This window comes from Hipposideros armiger, unplaced genomic scaffold (assembly GCF_001890085.2).
Source record: "Hipposideros armiger isolate ML-2016 unplaced genomic scaffold, ASM189008v1 scaffold_212, whole genome shotgun sequence".
NCBI classification, from domain to species: Eukaryota; Metazoa; Chordata; class Mammalia; order Chiroptera; family Hipposideridae; genus Hipposideros; species Hipposideros armiger.
The window spans coordinates 1,927,938-1,947,560 of NW_017731562.1; the positions used below are offsets into that span (position 1 = coordinate 1,927,938).

At 34.3% G+C, this 19,623-nt stretch overlaps 1 protein-coding gene across 1 annotated transcript in view; it reads right to left on the reverse strand.

Annotated features, from left to right (window-relative positions):
- TTN (titin) overlaps positions 1–19,623 on the reverse strand; it is a 271,989-nt gene that overhangs the window by 107,666 nt on the left and 144,700 nt on the right. Inside the window, exons 157-181 of the mRNA XM_019654015.1 lie at positions 17,276–17,359; positions 17,083–17,166; positions 16,888–16,971; positions 16,721–16,804; positions 16,501–16,584; positions 16,282–16,365; positions 16,069–16,152; positions 15,858–15,935; positions 15,379–15,468; positions 14,837–14,923; positions 14,483–14,560; positions 10,901–11,011; positions 9,551–9,619; positions 7,827–7,907; positions 6,798–6,872; positions 6,085–6,177; positions 5,587–5,643; positions 5,182–5,271; positions 3,352–3,402; positions 2,110–2,511; positions 1,659–1,937; positions 1,148–1,423; positions 873–1,012; positions 437–563; positions 81–344 (exon numbers count right to left, since the gene is read on the reverse strand). Of these exons, the coding sequence (XP_019509560.1) occupies positions 81–344; positions 437–563; positions 873–1,012; positions 1,148–1,423; positions 1,659–1,937; positions 2,110–2,511; positions 3,352–3,402; positions 5,182–5,271; positions 5,587–5,643; positions 6,085–6,177; positions 6,798–6,872; positions 7,827–7,907; positions 9,551–9,619; positions 10,901–11,011; positions 14,483–14,560; positions 14,837–14,923; positions 15,379–15,468; positions 15,858–15,935; positions 16,069–16,152; positions 16,282–16,365; positions 16,501–16,584; positions 16,721–16,804; positions 16,888–16,971; positions 17,083–17,166; positions 17,276–17,359 (3,036 nt within the window). The remainder of the gene's footprint in view (positions 1–80; positions 345–436; positions 564–872; positions 1,013–1,147; positions 1,424–1,658; positions 1,938–2,109; positions 2,512–3,351; positions 3,403–5,181; positions 5,272–5,586; positions 5,644–6,084; positions 6,178–6,797; positions 6,873–7,826; positions 7,908–9,550; positions 9,620–10,900; positions 11,012–14,482; positions 14,561–14,836; positions 14,924–15,378; positions 15,469–15,857; positions 15,936–16,068; positions 16,153–16,281; positions 16,366–16,500; positions 16,585–16,720; positions 16,805–16,887; positions 16,972–17,082; positions 17,167–17,275; positions 17,360–19,623) is intronic.

Below are 19,623 nucleotides of genomic sequence, written 5' to 3' on the forward strand. Positions count from 1 at the left end.
GATTTGGTGTTCTATCTTTAAAGCCATATATGTGTGTGCCTAAACGTGGGATGGTATAGGCAGATCTCATCAGCATTTACCTGTAACAAATAACTGTGCCGAGGTCTTCTTGCCCTCCACCTCAGCAGTGTAGACGCCTTCGTCATCAAAGTGAGAATCATTGATAACAAGAATGTGTTTCTTTCCATCAGCAATAATGTCAAACTTGTCAGATGCCTTGATTATATCAGGTCCTTTAGACCATATAACATTTGCCTCTCGAGTGAGGACACACTCAAATCGAGCCTGTCGTCTTTCTGGAACAGTGACATCCTTCAGGGGCACAGCAAAGTCAAGCTCGATTTCTAAAAATCAAACAGTCAGAATGAGGATTTTCAGAATGCAGAGGGACATGGAATGAAGTTGAACCCACTCCTTGAGTTCTAAAAGCCAGTACCTTTTACTGTTAGAATGGCGGTTGTAACTGCATTAAGTGCCTGGTAAAGGACTTCACCAGCTTGATCCAGTTTGACTTTGTGCAACGTTAAGAAACGTTTGCCACCTTCTGTTTTGATTTCACAAGTCTGAAAAAAACAATAGTTTTAGTTAGCATTTAAATAAGAATAAATTCCTTAGATGAGAAAAGTTTCAGATACAGATTTCTATAGAGTTTTAAAAATGACTACTAATAAGTAAAAACACCTTGTCATGAGTTTGTTTTTTTTTTTAATGGCTGAGCAGTCCACAAATAGTGCATCAAATTTGTTCTCCTTTTTGAGACTTAAGAAACCTGAAATAACTCCATCATCATGGAAACATTTCTGAATGTTGATCCTGAATACAGGATATAGTTATTTTATATGACTAACAACTTAAAATGGGAAATTACTCACAGGTGAGGGCCTCAGAAGTTCTCCCTTTAGTTTCCATTGTCCAGGAATGTCCTCCTCTGAGATTTCTGCATCAAAGCTTGCACTTTCTTTTTCATAAATGGTGACATCTTCTATTGGTTTAAGCAATTCAACCTCACGTTCTGTATTGGTCAAGGATGAAAAATCATAATGCTTTAAACAGTCTGACAATGCTGTCTGTGTTTCATGTTGTTGTTGTTTTTGTTTTATGCACACACAAAACTTATCTTTTAGAATAAAAGGTAAGATTTTTATACCTCCAAGTGTCAGCTTTGCAGGGTATCTTTTCCCTTCAATTTCCACTGCATACTCATCAATATCTTCTGGTACAGCATTCTTAATTTTGAGAAATAGTTGATTTCCTTCTTTCACTATCTCAGTCTTGTCAGTTGGTTCCCAGGGGATTTCATCATATCCTTTGAACCACTTAATATTTGGAGTATCCTTTGCTATGTGACAGGTGAAAACAGCTGTCCCCTTGGGTTTCACATGTTGATCTCGTATGGGTTTCACCAGCCAGTCTCTAATGACTTCTGTATGAAAACGAGGTCAGGAAAATAATTATGACCTGAACAAGCAATATTAGTAACTTTCTTAGTTCATTTCAGAAAGAAGAAAAAATATTCTAAAAACTGGACATAATTAATCTGCTATGAGATATTAATATTCACCCTCTGAGATAAGGTACAAGACTGCTGATATTCTTATACTGGAAAATAAAATTCTCTCTCCCATAAGCAGAACAAAATATTCCAGCAAGGTACTAACCTACTACTTTTACACAGGAAGAACACTCCAGGTTGTTGGCGTTTTCCACGGTAACTGTGTATGTTCCCGCATCGAAGTCATCTGTATCATTGATGGTCAGGGCCCGCATCAAGCCAATGACCCCAGGCACAATTTTGCCAGGTTTCTCCACCACAATCTTCCCATCCTTCCTCCAGACCACATCACGCTCTTTGTTTAGCTCACAACTCAGGTACAAAGGCTGTCCTTTGATCACCGTGACTTCCTCTTCCAGTGTTTTTACAAAACGCACAGGAAGCTCTGTGAAGAATTTCAGTATTAAAAATCTGCAAAGACTTTTCAACACATACCATATTTGCAATGACATAAAACTTAGAAATATGAAGTTTTTCCTAAAATTACAAAAAACTACTACTGAAGTTTATTGTGTTAAAGTTGAATATGTATCATCTTCAGAAGACTGGAAATTTACCTTCGACAATCAGCTTAGCTGTGGAGGTCTTTTCTTTATTTCCCAAACGTAAAACACAGGTATATTCGCCAGCATCAGAAAGTTGAACATCAATGATATGCAGCTTCCTGTCTTTACCATCTGCGATGAATCTGTGCTTTGGGCTCTCGCGGATATTGCTACCATCTTTCATCCAGGTTGTAATTGCAGTAGAGGGGGAGACTAAGCATTCAAAGATTGCAGAAGAGCCCACAGATTCTGCTTCAGTCAAGACGATGTCTTTGATTTCTTTCACAAACTTCAGTGGCACAGCCTTTAGCTGGTAGGTGAATGGGGCTTCATCAGGAGGTTTCTCCCCACCACTTCCTGGTCTTAACTTTTTCCTGTCAGCTTCAATTGGTGAAGGAGTCTTTTTGGCCACACCTAATTCAAAAGAAAATTGAAAGTTGATTTGACATTTCCATAAAGGTCAGAAAGTGCATACTTGGTTGCCTGCTGGATAAAACTAGTGATAGAGCAATTAGAAGACAAGAACAGAAAATTAAACACTAGGCAATTGAAGGATCAATTGAAGTTATACTGCCTTCTTCCATACAGGAATATGAGATGGCATAAGGAATCCATGAGTAATAAGTGCTCTTCATTTTCTCAAGTTTTTAAACCCAAATATAAAATGTCCTGATTAATGTCTAATTATTTCATCTGTCTGTATAAATATCATATAGGAAGAAAGAAGCTAAGAACTTATAGAATTCATTATGCTAATATACAGAGGGTGCCAAAAAATGTATACACATTTTAAGAAAGGAAAACTGTATTAAAATTGTAATACTCAATTTATACCGATAACAAAAGATGAATACAACTCATGTTTGACTTCTGCAATTACAAGAGGTGCTCAAAGTGGTTCCCATCAGCATCCAGACACTTCTGATTACAGCAAACTACTGCTTGAGCAATGTTGGCCAAAGAGTTAACATCCCTTAAGATGTGTATACAGTTTTTTGGCGCCTCCGGTGTGTGTGTGTGTGTGTGTGTGTGTGTGTGTGTGTGTGTGTGTGTGTGTGTAGTGCCCTCTTGAATAATATTAGAGGTGTATTACTTGAAGTATCAGAAGACATACTAGTTTTAGCAAAATTAATTAGGAATAGCAAAGATTGTTACGAATTTTGAATTTTTCCCCCTTGAATGTGAAGTTACCTTTGAACATAAAGTTTCCCATAGTGAAAGGTCACTATTCACATACAGGGGAATGAATCTTACCTTTGATGGGACCTTTTGGCTTGGCAGCCTCCTCTTTAGGTGCTTTAGCTTCTGAAATAAAGAAAAAACAGCATTTAAACAACTTTTAGACTTATTTTATACTTAGTAAACCATGCAAGGTGAGTCATACTATATATTATAAGTATTAACACATAAAGAGAAATTGGTTTTATTTATATGATTTCTATGGATAATGGATATTTCTAATAAATATTTTTGATATTTCCAAGAAGGCATATTCTGAGGATGGGATGAAGCTAAATTGCCAAAATATTTAGGATTAAAAAATATTTTCAACAAGTGCCTTAATTGTTCTCCCATTTCTGGAAGGCATACTCTTCTTGTCTTGTGAGGAAGAATTTTACTCTTGCCTAGCTATGCAAAGTTTTATATGTTTATATATGTGTTCGTTATGTGAACCAAGAAAGTAAGTTTTCATCAACAAGGAATCAGTATAAGCAAAAGGAAAATGGCCCAGAAGTTACAAAAACCTTTGTTTTTAAAATGGGGCAGACAAATCGAGGCAAGACTATGGAAAAAGAAAAGGCCTATGTGTTACATATATATGGATTCCTTTGAAAATTTTCCTTAATTAGACAGTGAACTAAGGCAGAAGTAAGGCAGTTCCTACACTTAGAGTTTAATTCAACTGTTAATGCAGGGGCAGTGTAAATTGTAGAACCAGTTTTCTAGCTTCAGCCCCTGGAGATGAGAGAAAAGCTTTATTTTTACACATACTTAATTAGCTCAATGGCAGTTATCATCCTTTTCCGAACTAATAAAAGGTATCACATAGAAATTATAGAAGTTTAAAAGTAAGAATAATGCCCACACCATAATATCAGTGACAAACTATATTAACATAAATATTAAAATTACACTATACCCAAAGAATATAATATATTGTCTCATGTCATTAAACACAATAAAAACCCAAATATTTCTCAAGCCCCCAATATACCAGGCACTGTACTAAGTGTTTCACAGATATTTAACCCTCACAATAATCCTACGGGACAGATATAATTATTATTCTGATTTTACAGACTAGAAAATTAAATTTTGAAGAGATTAAGTAACTACCAAGGATCTAATAGCTAAGATGTGTATTTATCAATGATCAATACAAAACGATCATCTTTGGTTTTGAGATTATCCTCTAAGTGGTGAACTACTAACAGCCCCTTACGTTTGTACCTGACATAGTAATACCACTTAGTACATTTAAGACAATTATTATTGATCTATGATCTTATGTAGATTTAAAGATTGAACTATGCAGTCTTTATTTTTTATTGTAGTAAAATATACCTAACATAAAATTTACCATTTTAACGATTTTTAAGAGTACAATTCAGTTGCATTAAGTACATTCACAATGTTATGCAACCATTAACACTATCCATTTCCAGGACTTTTTCATTATCCCAACAAGCAGTCTTATTAAAAAATGAGAAATGATTCCTACAGGGCACATGGGAAATCTGAAGCCCTGTGGGACCCCTGTATGCCTGTCCTGAGAGAGTGTCACTCTGTCTCCTTAGGCTGCATCAGCCTTGAACACATTCATTACTTAATATCGAAAGCATATCAAGAAATGGTGCATCACGGAGTGTACATTCCAATCAAAATACAATATACACACACTAGGCGAGAGATTAGGTTGGTAAAGGGTACCAGATAAAGAAAATTTAATCAAGAATTTATAAAACCCCACAGTTGAAATGATGCCTAGTTTCAACATATGAGGGGTTGAATTTTATTCAAGTATGAATACTTTTATTAAGCCATCAAAACAAACAAGCAAAAAGAACACTTCAGAATAAATACCTGCTTTCTTTCCAACTACTGGTACTGTCACAGGGGCAGCAATGGGGGTTGGAGCAGGCTCCACAGCAGGTGGTTTGATGGTTTTCACTTCTGTAGAGATGTCCATTGCAGTAATGTATATGTTAGTCACTTAGAGGCTCATTTGCCTCTTTTGAAGTCATTTTAAAATCTTAATATAACTAGTTCTTCAGAGAGTAATATATTCTAACATAATATAACCTATATATAATATAATAATATAGTCTATGTATTCTAATATATTTAATGTTATATTAAAACAAATATAATAATATATTGGGACATTAGAAATCATTTGCTACACACTGACTTTTTCTTATAAACTGTACATTACTTGTGCAAAGCATGAAGGAATATGCTGCTGACATTAAGCATAAGCTTGCTTACCTGGTTCAGGCTTTGGTTTTGGTCCAGGAAGAGGTATCGCTGGCTTTATTTCAGGCACTAAAATAACCACAGTAATAAGGAAGTTGTTACAGTATTTTTGAAGTTTTTCAGAAAGTCAAACCCAAGTTGGGCAGACTTAATTTATCTTGGAAGATATTAGAATGTATATATAGTCATCAAGTCAAGTATTTGATCTAGTTTATTTACATTTTAAACAAAAGATTTGGAAAATATAGTAAGGCAATTATATTGGTTCTAATGTTATTCATCTCACTGACCATAAATACATTTTTTCCTAGTGTTTAAAACTTAATAATTTATTTAATTGGTGATCATTAGCCAATGATTACTGCACACGAGAGTGAAATGGTAAAGAAAATTAAGCTGATAAGATTAAGGTCATGTGTTCAAATCTTAATGCCAGTGTAATGATATTCTAAATGATGTATATTTGCATTTTTTTTGAGACAACTAAGAAAGTGCCAGTTAAGCTTGTACCTTTTTGTGGTTCAGGAACTGTCCTTTCTCTTTTTGTAACAGTAGCTGGAGGTGTTTCAACCTTTTCAACAGCTTTTGGAGATGGTTCTGGTACTATAAGATAATAAGATTATTTTCTAATGTTATTGTAAGATTTGAATATTTAGAAATCAACTGATATAAAATAATTAGATCAAATAATTTATTTTTCAAAAGCTCAATTGATAGCTTTTTAGAAAAACCCCTATATTCTATCAGTTAATTTCTATTTCTCTTCTTGACTCTGCCTTAATTTACTTGTCTTTTTCTTATTTCATCCACTTCTCCCCAACCTCATTAGCTCTCCCTTTCTAAATTACTTCCATAATAGTTCCTAATAAATAAACCCTTTGATAATAAGCTAATGACAAAAATCAAGACACTTAAAAGCACCGAAATTGTATGAAACATTTGCTGACCCCATCCCAAGAAGTTATTATGCAGCCAAGCTGATTATTTCACAATCATTTCTACCAAAAGAACAAAGCAATAATAATAATGAAGTGCACGGAAATACATGAATGGATTTGAGAATTACTATAAAAGCATTTCAACAGAAAGGAGACAATGGAAAACACAGATGAAATATGAAGCTTTGTTTACATTTAACTCCACTTATGTTCACAAGATAAACCTTTTGTTAAATGTCCATTTTGTTAAAAGATAATTTCACAAATTGTTACTGAGATTCCTACCTGAAGGTTTTTTAATTTTTTCTACTTTTTTAGGTTCTACTTTAGGTTCTTCTTCTTCAGATCTCTTTCTTAAAACTTAAAAGACAAAAAGGCTTATATGTAAACCAAGACAAACAAATGAAGATGTTGAATATACTTGACAAACACAAATAATGTACAAAGCAAGAAAAATGAAAACATGCAACCTAGTGTACTGGGAAATTAGCATTTACACTAAAAATGTCTTTTTTTAAAAAAAATTTCATCAATTTGTTAATTTCAAATAGCACTCAGAACCACTTTATATTTATATAGTTAGCCTATTCAAAGACAAGTATGTGGCAGTAATGACCCAAATACAAAATGAATACTTTGAATAGTAACAAATTGTAATCATAATTTATGTTGTGATTTAATGAGCAGTGTATTTCAATAAGTATGAAGTTTACTGAAGTGGACATACATATCTAAAGAAATGTAACCTAGAGATCAGTAATTCTATATGAGGACAAAGTTAGAACTTCATTCTTATTTTGAATATCTTGTTTTTAATTCTTTAATATCTTATTAGCAGAAAGAGAAAATTTATCTTATCTAGATAATCTAGATAAAATACTAGAAAGAAATGTTCAGTTTTTAGAAAATGTTATTTGTTAGTTGTGGTGATCCTGTGTCATACTTTAAAACTGAATATTGAATTTAGGCTTAAATAGTTTGTGGTGTAATTTAGAGTATTTAACGGGTTGAGTGTATTTTACTACATAATTTGATCATGATAAAGACAGCTATGTTTATTGTTATTAGTTTAGAATATTATCAATTTAGTTGTGTTCATTAAGTAAATTTTAAAATACTGTGAACAATTACAAAATTTCTGTCTTTTTAAAAAGATAAGAAAATGATAACTATATTTTTTAATGCCACTAAAAATGAATTTTGATAACTAGGGAATCTAATTAAAAGAAAACCGAAGGGTAGAAACATTTCGTAAGCTTTCATGTTTATTTTTTGTGTGCTTAAATCTGATACAACGGTTGAAAAATACTATACCGCTTTTGAGAACAACTTCTTCCTTTTGTTGAGGTTTAGGTTCAGGAAGTAATTTGCGAACTTTCTTTTCAACTCCAGGCACTTAAAAGAATATGATTTCAAATTTTGAAGTGAATTCATACAAAAACTAAATTTCAACAATAAAATATCTCTTTTAATACTAGTTAACTACAGTGCATAAGCAATGATTTTTGTTGCATATAAATATCACAGAACTTAAAAGCAAATAATACACTTCAAGTTATTTCCTCTGCAAAAGTCCATATAACCTTGCAATGAAACTCAATCGCATTATTATAGGCAAATATATTTACCTTAAATGAATGCACAGAAGATTTTATAGAAGAATGTATAGAGTTTATTTGTAATGAATAAGAAAATATCCTTGATATTGGACTAAAAGGGGTGAAAGGAATTATAAATTAGTTCCCTCTTGTATCTTTAGTGAATATAGGGCATGGTGTATGCTGTTATGATATAGAGTAGCCTCTTATCACTACTATAGCCCTTATGGATGAATGAAAAAAGAAAGCAACAGAAACGGTCATTCAGCCACTTTACCTCTCTATTGATGTCAATTAAAATCTAATTTAAGACATTATTTAATTATAGCATATAACATTATATTTGTTCACTCATATGCCATTTGAATTTCTTAGATATTTCTAGAAAATTTCCCATTTTGTGCTTTAAACAAGACATTTGCAATTCATTAAACAGTATTTTTAATGTAATAAAGGTAACCTTGCATAACTCTTACTTCAAAATATAAAAATACAAAAGGTAAATATGTAAATATTTCCTTTTAAATAGTTTTTTTCTGTCAAGTGCTTTAAGTAGAATTTCACAAATGTTAATTTTTTTATCCATTATAAATTGTGCTGGCCTTCAGTACTACTTTAGAGCTACCAATATTGTTAATGTATAACTATTTTCATTGATTAGACCTGGAGAGACAACATGCATCTAATTAACATAAGTTGGGATGGCATAATATCTTTTATTTATATAATGGACATAGTGAAATATATCTGTGTATTTGTTTTTCCATATTATTTTATTTTTAAGATCTTACTGAAAGTTGAGACTCAATTGCAGAACACACCATTGTAGCTATTATTTTTAAAGTCAATTATGTTATTTCATGTCATTTTAATGGTTATGATTGGCTTTGTAATAAGCCTTTATTAGTTAATATCTATAGTAACATTATTTTGTAATCTCTATTTTTATAAACCAGGAAATGTACATCCAGATCTGTACACCTGAAAACATATCTTGGCGTCACTGAGAAGAAAGCAGCAGGACATCCACAAGAAAATCCCTATGAATCATCTTAATAAATAGAAAGAGGACATGACTTATTTTTAGTGCTTATAACGCTGGCTGAAATACTGTTGTTTGGGTGAAATTCCAAAGCTTTCTATTACTTGCTCTCAGCACATTAACCTAAGATGTATCCTGATATTAATACAAGAAGACATATGTAGATGAGACAAAGATAAGCAATATCTATCCATATAATGGATGAAACTGATGAGAGACAAAGGAAGCAACACTCATTAGCTAGGACCATAAAAGCTACAAAAATACAAGAAGTGAATGAGACTACTGTGATTATTAAAAAAATAAAATAAAATAAAGAGAACATTCTAAAATGCAAGAAGAGCAAAGAGTCAGATGAAGAGATACTGCATATGAATACATTTTTCAGACTGAAATACCTTTCAGAGGTGTAAGCTCCACTTTTTCGGGAACCTCGGGTTTTTCTGGGACTTTCTTCTTTGGAACAGCTTTAAAGAATATGATCTTGTTTTTATTATTTGCACATTTAAACTAGACTGAAGCAAATTATTAAATATCTGCTCCAAGAATCAAAACCAAGCTTTGCTTATAACCAAAAAGCATTAAGAACAGCCAAGAACAGCCACCAAAGAACATACAAGAAGCATTCAAACCATGAAAACAGATTGCAGATTTACTCTAAAGTTGAGTACTGAATTAAAGTCTGGGTGACAAGGAAGATAATTTTTGTTTTTTGCAGGAAAAAGAAATTTTCCTTTGAGTGTAAATGAAAATGTATTTAAATGTGCATTTTCATGGAGTATCAATTAACACATGGATAGCTGTTTAAGAAGTGCCTACTTTTTCCATGTCTGACTTAAAATGCTGAGAGCTCCCCTTACTAGCGAGGAGGGTTGTAGAGGGGCAAGAATCACTAGAAGCAAGGTCTTCCTCTGGTGGATTCTGGCTTCATACATGTGCTCTCTTAAGATTATAACTAGATAATTTTAGATTGGGAAATCTCCTAACACCACAAATAAGACCACAGTTTATTAACATAAAAAGAATAATATGCTTTTCCCAGTTTATTTCTGATTTTAAAGATGTTATTAAAATTAAGTAATAGTGTATCAATTCAAAGAAAAATCTAAATGTGAAAAGAATGAAGGGAAGTTTAACAATAGGAAGAGAGGCTGGATATCAAATGTATCCATGATCACTTTGGCTATATTAAGGACACCCACAGAACAACTGGGCTTTAATTAAGCTGCAAAAGAAAAAAAAAGTGGGGAAGCAATAACACATCATTCATCTGCTTTCCTTTCTTCGTATATGAGCACATATCAGCTATTGGATGCCATAATATTACTTATAGTATATTTGAAAGCACATGAAATTCCTTTAGAACAAAGCTTTGGCTTTTGCATCAATTTGCTACTGCAATATTAAAAATATTTTGCAAAGTTTTCTTATACATTCCACATGCATGCGATCTCAAAGATATGCATAGCAATCAGGCTTTTAAATCAGAAAACTTTTTCCTCACTTTGCATAAGAAAGTTAGTTGGACAGATGTCTAGGCTGAAGCTAACAACGATGCACTTTCTGACATTTGAGGCGGCAGGCATGGCCTGAGAAGGCACTCCGAGTAGCCCAGGTCTCTATTGCAATTCAAACAGCCCGAGCATGTCTGAAAGCACACACTTTTAAAAATAATTCATTTCTTGCAAGCACCATTTTCAGATGACTGGATAGCAGGTTAATAAAACTTTGGACGTGGCATTTTATACCTTTAAGTTGAAATACTTTCTCCTTCACATCTTCCTTAGGTGGAGCAGGAGAAGGAGCTGGGGGCTTTGGTTTGAATTTCGGTTTCTCAACAATCTTCTCAGGTTCAGGTTCTTGAAAGAGTATTTCAGAGGCATTAGTATATGTATAGATTAATTAGTATGTGGATATACAGTATGTCCAGTAGAAATTTAAAAATATATGAAGTAAAAAGTTTGCTTTTTCGGATACATTGTATTAGTATCCAACATAAAACATAAAAAATATCAACATGGTACACAGATGATGAGAAATACAGCAAAGACACTAATAAAAACAACAAAGGAAGCATCCATATAAGCCACATCGACATAAGATAAATGGTACAAAGTACATGGATACATAAGAATCGAATGTACGTTTAAAACACTATCTTACATACAGATGCAGAGACCTACTATACATGTAGAACAACATAAAACATATATACATATGAAGATGAAGAATATGATGATGAAGATTTTAGTCCAATTAATTGAATACCTTGCACTGGTATTTCTTCTGGCTGTGGTTCAGGTTCAGGTTCTTCAGGCTCAATATACTTTTCAATTTCACGTTCTTTAAAGAATGTTGACAAAGGATATGAGATTGTAATGTAAGTTTCCTCATAAAGATCCATACAAATTTCACATAGATATCATGATTACAGTCACAAAGATGAAAATAAACAGTTCATAGAAATTCACTTATGTAGAAAAAAGAGATAAGATTTCTATTTTCTTATGCTAGAACTTTCTATTAACTACTTTTTGATGTATGTTGATGGCACATGAGATGACTTTTAAAATTTGATATTGGATGACCACTTGAGTATCCAATGTAGTTCTTCCATTTTTACCTCAGCAAACTGTATCTTTTGGTATTTATAGTTACCATTAAGAATAATCAAATTAATGACTCAAATTCTACTTCAAAAGAAGTTTAACTATGTGAAAAATGAAGCAGTCAAACATGTACTGGAATGCGTTCATACATAATATCAAGGAGTGTCACCCTATAAATACTTTTGTATTTCTAACAGAAGTTTTCAAGAGATTTACAAAAAAAAAATTTATTTTAATATATATACCTTCAATAGGGGGAGTCACTTTTCTACCAATGGTTATGGATGCTTTTTCTTCATATATTATTTCCTCAGGAGACTCTTCAACTTAAAAAACACAGTATTTTATTTTAGACTATATTCATAATAGAATACTGCGACTGCTAAATTACAACCTATCAACTTAGTTACACTCTGTAACATAGTCTTCAAATGACCCCAAAATATTAATAACTTCACTACTTAAGATGGACAGGAGATAAATACATAAGGCCCATCTACAACCAAAGCAAGATGAAGACGATGACTGTTATCTTTCCAAGATTTATAGAGCAGCCATGTACCTTGGACAGGGGGAGCTTCTGGCTCTTCAGGGAGAGGAATGGACACTTTCTTTTCTGGGACGACTTCCTTGGGCACTTCAGGCACTTTAAAGATATTGAGTTTGTTTACTATTAAGAATTTAGAAGATGTGCAAGATCCTGCAAAGAGCAGGCAAAGAATACATGGGGAAGAACTTCATCTTACAAGACTTCATGGGGAAAATGGTTTTGGAGCATGGCACCCTTTTTGGACATTTTAATTCTATAAATGAGTCTTCTCTGCCTTTTTCATTTGCTTCTCTTCTTCTGTGTGCCCTTAAATGTTGGTGTTCTCCATTGGACTAACTTTGATGCATTGAATAATAGGCTCTACATTTTCTGAACAATCACTCAGGTACTCTGAACTCTTATTACCATGTGGATACTTTTAGATCTACACCTCTAGCCCTGATCTCTTTCCTAAGCTCCAGATGCACATTTCCAACTTCCATTATTGAAAAGTGAAAAATATATTCACTATCTTCTGTCTGATACCAGTTCAGGGATCCAATAACCCATCCTCATGGCCATCTAGCTTCAACCCTTACAACCATCTTGGGTTCCATCTTCCCAACTGCTTTGATAATAAACTCAATTTCTTTCCCCTAATTCCAATCTCCTTTTTCCATTTCTACCACCACTGATCTTGTCTAACTCTTAATGACCTTAAATTACTGCAATGGCTGTTTACTATTATCAATGTCTTCCAATAGCTTGAACTGCTCCCAGTTATCTTTCTGAAGCCCAATTCCTATTAACTTATACACATGCTTCAAAACCTTTGAAGTTTCCTATTGCTTAAGAACAAAGGACACGCCTTATGCTGGCATTCGGAGAACTCCAAAATATAGCCTCACCTGTATGTTCATGCTTATCTTTCAAGGTACCCCAAAATCGATCCATACTCAAACTATACAAGCTTATTTGACAGTCCATGAGCTTCCTAGACTCTTCTACCTCTGTGCCTTTGATATAATATTTCCTTTGCCTAGAATACCATTTCCTCAATTGTTACATGTAAAAATCCGTCAAAAGGTAAAATTATATTTCTTTCACACAGTTTTCCCTAATGCCCCTGCCTAAAATTGATCTTTCAATACTCTGTGTTTCTGTAGCCCTTCATACTTGCTTTGTAGGTGTGATCACTTTCTGTCTCTAATAGAGTTGTGCTGTACTTTCTTCTCATCAGACTTAAATTGCTTGAAGACAGGATCAGATCTTACCTTTTCTAATACAGTGTCTTGTTAATGGTAAACATTCAATAAAATATGTTTAATTGAGCTGCTCTACGCATTGAATGAGAGGACACCCTTTTCTACCACGTGTGACCATGTCATAGCACAACAGAATCTCATGCATTTTTTTTTCTCTTGCTTGTCTGTCTCATTTCCTAATTATTTTCCTCTGTTTACTGTTAAATGTGGTTTTGCATAAACTGATATTTCAGTATTTTTTCCTAAGAACTATTAAAATACTCAGATAGTGTTCAGAGAAATATTGTAATATATATATATATATATATATATATATTTATTTTTTTTTCCCCCATAGTAAGTACCTTTTTTGGGCAGGACTTCTGTTTTTTTGGTAACAGGCACAGGTTCTTTCTTTACGGGAACAAGTTTCTTGGGCACCTCAGGCACTTTGAAGATATTAGTTTTATTTTAAAAAGAGTATTTAAAAACATTTAAAAGTGGTAAGAATAAAGAATCTATAATTAATGCAGCAGCATTAAAATTAATGGAAACAAAATAAGGATTTTTTGTCCCTAGTTATACAATAATGAGGACAACTTATTGGATTCTACTTTAAGATGTTAGAATACATTTAAAAAAAATTATGATGTCAATGATGACATGAATACCTTTACCTGCAGGTGTTTCTGGCTTCTTAACAGTTGGGACTTTCTTCGGTGGGACAACTTTCTTTGCCATCTCAGGTACTTTAAAGATATTAGTAGCATTTAATAATATAAGATTATAAGATGCAATATATACATATTAATTTGACGTCTGTTCAACACTATAACATATAGATGACAGTTAAACACATAATACAACACAATACATAATAAGGGAAGTGTCAAATCTTAGACAGCACACAAAAACGAAGTAAATATTGATTTACTTTACTATAAGTACCTTTAGGAGGTGGAGCTTCTGGTTTTTTGACGATAGGAACTTTCTTCTCTGGAACAATCTTCTTGGGCTCTTCAGGCACTTGAAAGATAGGAATTTCTTTTAGCGTCAGGTGATTACAATGTAAAGTTTAGTACTAATGCATCAATTAAAAAAATCACATCGATCTCTTTGTAACTCATATTGTAAAATTCTGTAGGACCAAAGTCTTATGTGTGCAAATGACTTTTGTTCTTGGCAATGATGCCAAATTTCAAGTAGGGAGGTAAGAGACTGACATTTTATCTTAGAGAAGATATGTAATAGACATAAAAATCAAATGAGGTATTTTCCCATTCAGTGGATGCTGCCTTGTACCTGCTGGTGGGGCTTCTGGTTCTTCCTCTTCCACAACAGGAGCTGGCGCTTCCTCTTCAGGAACGATTTCCTTGGGTTCTTCATATACTTTAAAGATATAGTTAATTTAAATTCAACGTACGGAACAATATTCTAAAATGCACAAAACGCTAAACACAATAAATGGTAAGCTTGATTTCTTCCCTGGTTTCAGTTAATATCTTTTTTAAGATGAAATCTGTCTTAGTGTACAGTGACTTCTGCTCCTATTGATTTAAATGCTTGCAAAGCCTTTTGGTGTTTAATGTCTTTCATAGCCATTGGTTCTCCCGTCCTACTTTCTGTGTACATTAGAGGGCTGTGTTGACGACAGCTTACAGGGTCCTATGTAGATGCCACTGACTGACAACCCAAAATAGAGTTGAGATTGGAGTTAATCAAGAATGATGAAGACAAGTAATTGAAGGACAGAAAAGGCCAAGAAATACCAGAATTAGAAAAGAAAGAGGAAGAAGACTTAAATTAGAAATAGTCACAAGTGGTTAGCTCAGGGATGGTCTTACGTGTAACTTCTGGAGGAGGAGACGCCACTTTCTCGGGAACAGGAACTGCTGGTTTCTCTTCTAAGACAGGTTTCTTTGGCACCTCTGGCACTTTAAAGATATTAGTTAGTTTAACCTCTGGGTAGTTGAGAGGACATGAAATTTATACCACATCTAGTTCAAATAACCTAGGGACAGATCCAAGAACAGCATTCACAGTAAGGCCAGTGGCTTGTTCTTGGATCCACACAGCAGGGAGGAAAATAAGGCCTATTAACACCCACAAATCCACATTAGTAAACTCTTCCAATGCTCATAAAAATGCATTTTTCTAAAAATCAATAATGTTAATGAAAATATTTAAACCCAAAACACACAGAATACTGGGTTTTATAGTTGTGACTGTAAGAGGTTTGACAAACAAAAGGGTTTCCTCTAATAAATGACATTTGAGAATGAGAGTGAGCACTTTTCTGCAGAATCTCATTAGTGACATGTACCTTTAGGTGGTGGGACTTCTGGCTTTTTGGGAACAGAGACTTTCTTTTCTGGAACAGTTTCTTTTGGAACTTCAGGCACTTGAAAGATATTAGTATTTTAACATTATGAAGAATCACTAGTAAACATTCATCACATTTACATAGAACAAGATACTTTTTAAGACTTGGAGCCTGTGTCCACCTCCATCAGATGGTGGACAGTGACATGTACCTTTAGCAGGTGGCACTTCTGGTTTCTTGGGAACCACCAGAGGCACTTTCTTTTCAGGAACAGCTTCCTTGGGCACCTTGGGTACTTTAAAAGATATTAGTAGTTTTTAGCTCACAGTTTCAATGACATATGGAAATCATTAATTAGAACAGCAAAACATAACACTTAAAGACAGACATTTTTCTGTAGGAAGTTAGTGGCAGTAACAAATACCTTTCACTGGTGTTGGTTCAGGTTTTTTGGCAATGACAGCTGGTGGTTTCTTTTCTGGGACAGGTTTCTTAGGTGTCACAGTCACTAAAGATATTAGAATTTATGTTTTAGAATCAGTAAAGGTGAATGAGGAACAAGACAAAATCTCATAATGTCCAGAATTTTCAGGGCAAGAAGGGCGAAGTATTGGCCAGGGCAACCCAGAAGTCGGCTGAGTACCTTTTGGAGGGGCCACAGGCTCTGGCTCTTCCACAACTTCAGGGGGAGGCTCTTCCTGGACAATTTCTTCAGGCTCCTCATATGCTTTAAAGACACAAGCTCATTTCAACACTAGCATTGACTAAAGTACATGAATTATTTTTGCAAAAAAAGATGTTTACAACAGAAAGAAGAGAGTTTTTCTTTTTAAAAATACTAGTTCAGATAGTTTCATTATTACCTTCAGGGGAAGGACTTTCTGGTTTGGGAGGAACAGCTTCAGGCACCTTCTTTTCTGGGACAGCTGCCTTTGGCACCTCGGGTACTTTAAAGATATTAGTATGTTCATGATTAGACAGAGTAAAGACAAACAAACAGTATCAAGGACAGTGACACGGGGGTGACTACCTTTGGCTGGTGGGACTTCAGGCTTTTTAGGAGGTGCCACAGTCATTTTCTTTTCAGGGACAACTTCTTTGGGAGGTTCAGGCACTTAAAAGATATTAGTAAAGTTACATTTAGGAGATGTGAGACCACTGGAACAAAATATTTTCAAGAGCAGAAGAGTTATATCTTCTTAAGTCTAAGGTGAGTGACAAATACCTGTAACAGGTGGGACTTCTGGCTTTTTAGGAGGGACCACTGGTGCTTTCTTTTCAGGAACAATTTCTTGAGGAACTTCAGGCACTTAAAAGATATTAGTAATTTTACACTTAGGTTAATGAGATCAATGGACTAAAAATATTTCCAGGAGCAGAAGCTTATGTCTTGTTAAGTTAGGATATGTGATAAATACCTTTAACAGGTGGGACTTCTGGCTTTTTAGGAGGTGCCACAAGCACTTTCTTTTCAGGGACAACTTCTTTGGGAGTCTCTGGCACTTAAAGATATTAGTAAAATTACATTTAAAAATTATGAAGACTACTGGAACAAAATATTTTCAAGAGCAAAGGGGTTATGCCTCGTTAAAACTTAAGATCAGTGACAAATACCTTTAGCAGGTGGGACCTCTGGCTTTTTAGGAGGTGCCACAAGCACTTTCTTTTCAGGGACAAGCTCTTTGGGAGGTTCAGGCACTTAAAAGATATTAGTAAAATTACCGTTAGGAGTTATAACACTGCTAGAACAAAATATTTTCAAGAGCAGAAAAGTTACATCTTCTTAAGTCTAAGGTGAGTGACAAATACCTGTAACAGGTGGGACTTCTGGCTTTTTAAGGGGCATCACAGGCACTTTCGTTTCAGGGACAACTTCCTTGGGTGCATCAGGCACTTAAGAGATATTAGTAAAATTACATTTGGAGTTATGAGACCACTGGAACAAAATATTTTCAAGAGCAGAAAAGTTATATCTTCTTAAGTCCAAGGTGAGTAACAAATACCTGTAACAGACGGGACTTCTGGCTTTTTAGGAGGCTCCACTGGTACTTTCTTTTTAGGGGCAATTTCTTGAGGAACTTCAGGCACTTAAAAGATATTAGTAGTTTTACACTTAGGTTAATGAGATCAGTGGACTAAAGATACTTCCAAGAGCAGAAGTATTATGTCTTGTTAAGCCTAGGATCTGTGACAAATACCTTTAACAGGTGGGACTTCTGGCTCTTTAGGAGGTACAACAGTCAGTTTCTTCTCAGGGACAAGATCTTTGAGAGCCTCAGGCACTTAAAAGATATTAGTAAAATTAGCTTTTGTAGTTATGAGACTGCTAGAGCAAAAGATTTCCAAGAGCAGAAGAGTTATATCTTCTTAAGTCCAAGGTGAGTGACAAATACCTGTAACAGGTGGGACTTCTGGCTTTTTAGGAGGCTCCACTGGTGCTTTCTTTTCAGGGGCAATTTTCTGAGGAACTTCAGGCACTTAAAAGATATTAGTAGTTTTACACTTAGGTTAACGAGATCAGTGGACTAAAAATATTTCCAAGAGCAAAGAGGTATTTATTTATTTATCTATGTATTTATTTTTTTTTTATTCTGTAGAATAAGGATGGGGTGAGAAATACCTGAAATAGGAGGGGCTTCTGGTTTTTTTGGCAGTGCCCGGGGAACTTTCTTTTCTGGGACAACTTCTTGAGGAACTTCAGGCACTTGAAAGATATTAGTAGTTTTATACTTAAGTTAATAAAGAGCAATGGACTTAAACTGTTTTCAATAGCAGCGGAGACAGTTCTTTTGTAGAAGGAGGTCAGGGCTAACATGTACCTGTGACAGGTAGCGGGGCTTCTGGTTTTTTGGGTGGTGCCTTGGGAACCTTCATTTCTGGGACAACTTCTTGGGGAGCTTCAGACACTTGAAAGATATTAGTAGTTTTACACTTAAGTTAATGAAGAACAATGGACTGAAATGATTCTTAAAAATTGAAGAGATATTTCTTCTGCCAAACGAAGTCAGGGCTGATATGTACCTGCGACAGGAGGAGCTTCTGGTATTTTGGTCCGTGCTTTGGGAATTATCTTTTCTGGGACAACTTCTTGAGCAGCTTCAGGCACTTCAAAGATATTAGTATTTTTAGAATTTATGAATAGTGAAGGCATATGCTACAATAATTGTGAAGAGTACAAGACAGTATTTGTTCTTCTTCACAGAGATCTGTGGAAATAAATACCTTTAGCCGGTGGGGCTTCTGGCTTTTTGGGCACAGTCACAGACACTTTCTTTTCAGGGACAACTTCTTCAGGTGCTTCGGGAACTTTGAAGATATTAGTATGTTTTAGTTAGAAACCAGAAAGGGGGAATATCGACAACACATTTACCCAAGCAATACCATCTGTGAGACTGGAGGACACGTCTATACATGCTTGCCCCAGCCCCCTAAAATGGGTGACCAACATAAAATGATACATACCTTTAGCAGGCGGAGCTTCTGGCTTTTTAGGAGGAGTCACAGGCACCTTCTTTTCAGGGATGGCTTCCTTCGGTGGCACCTCAGGCACTTAAAAGATATTGGTAATTTGTGTTTAGAAAAGGTGAAACTAAATGATAACCATACCATGTAATCATACACCAAGATATTTTGGATAACTTCTGATTTTTTTTCCCTTTAGAATTACATTATCTTTATGTAGTAGGATTTATATATATATATATATATATATATATATATATATATATATATATATATATATATATATATATATATATATATATAT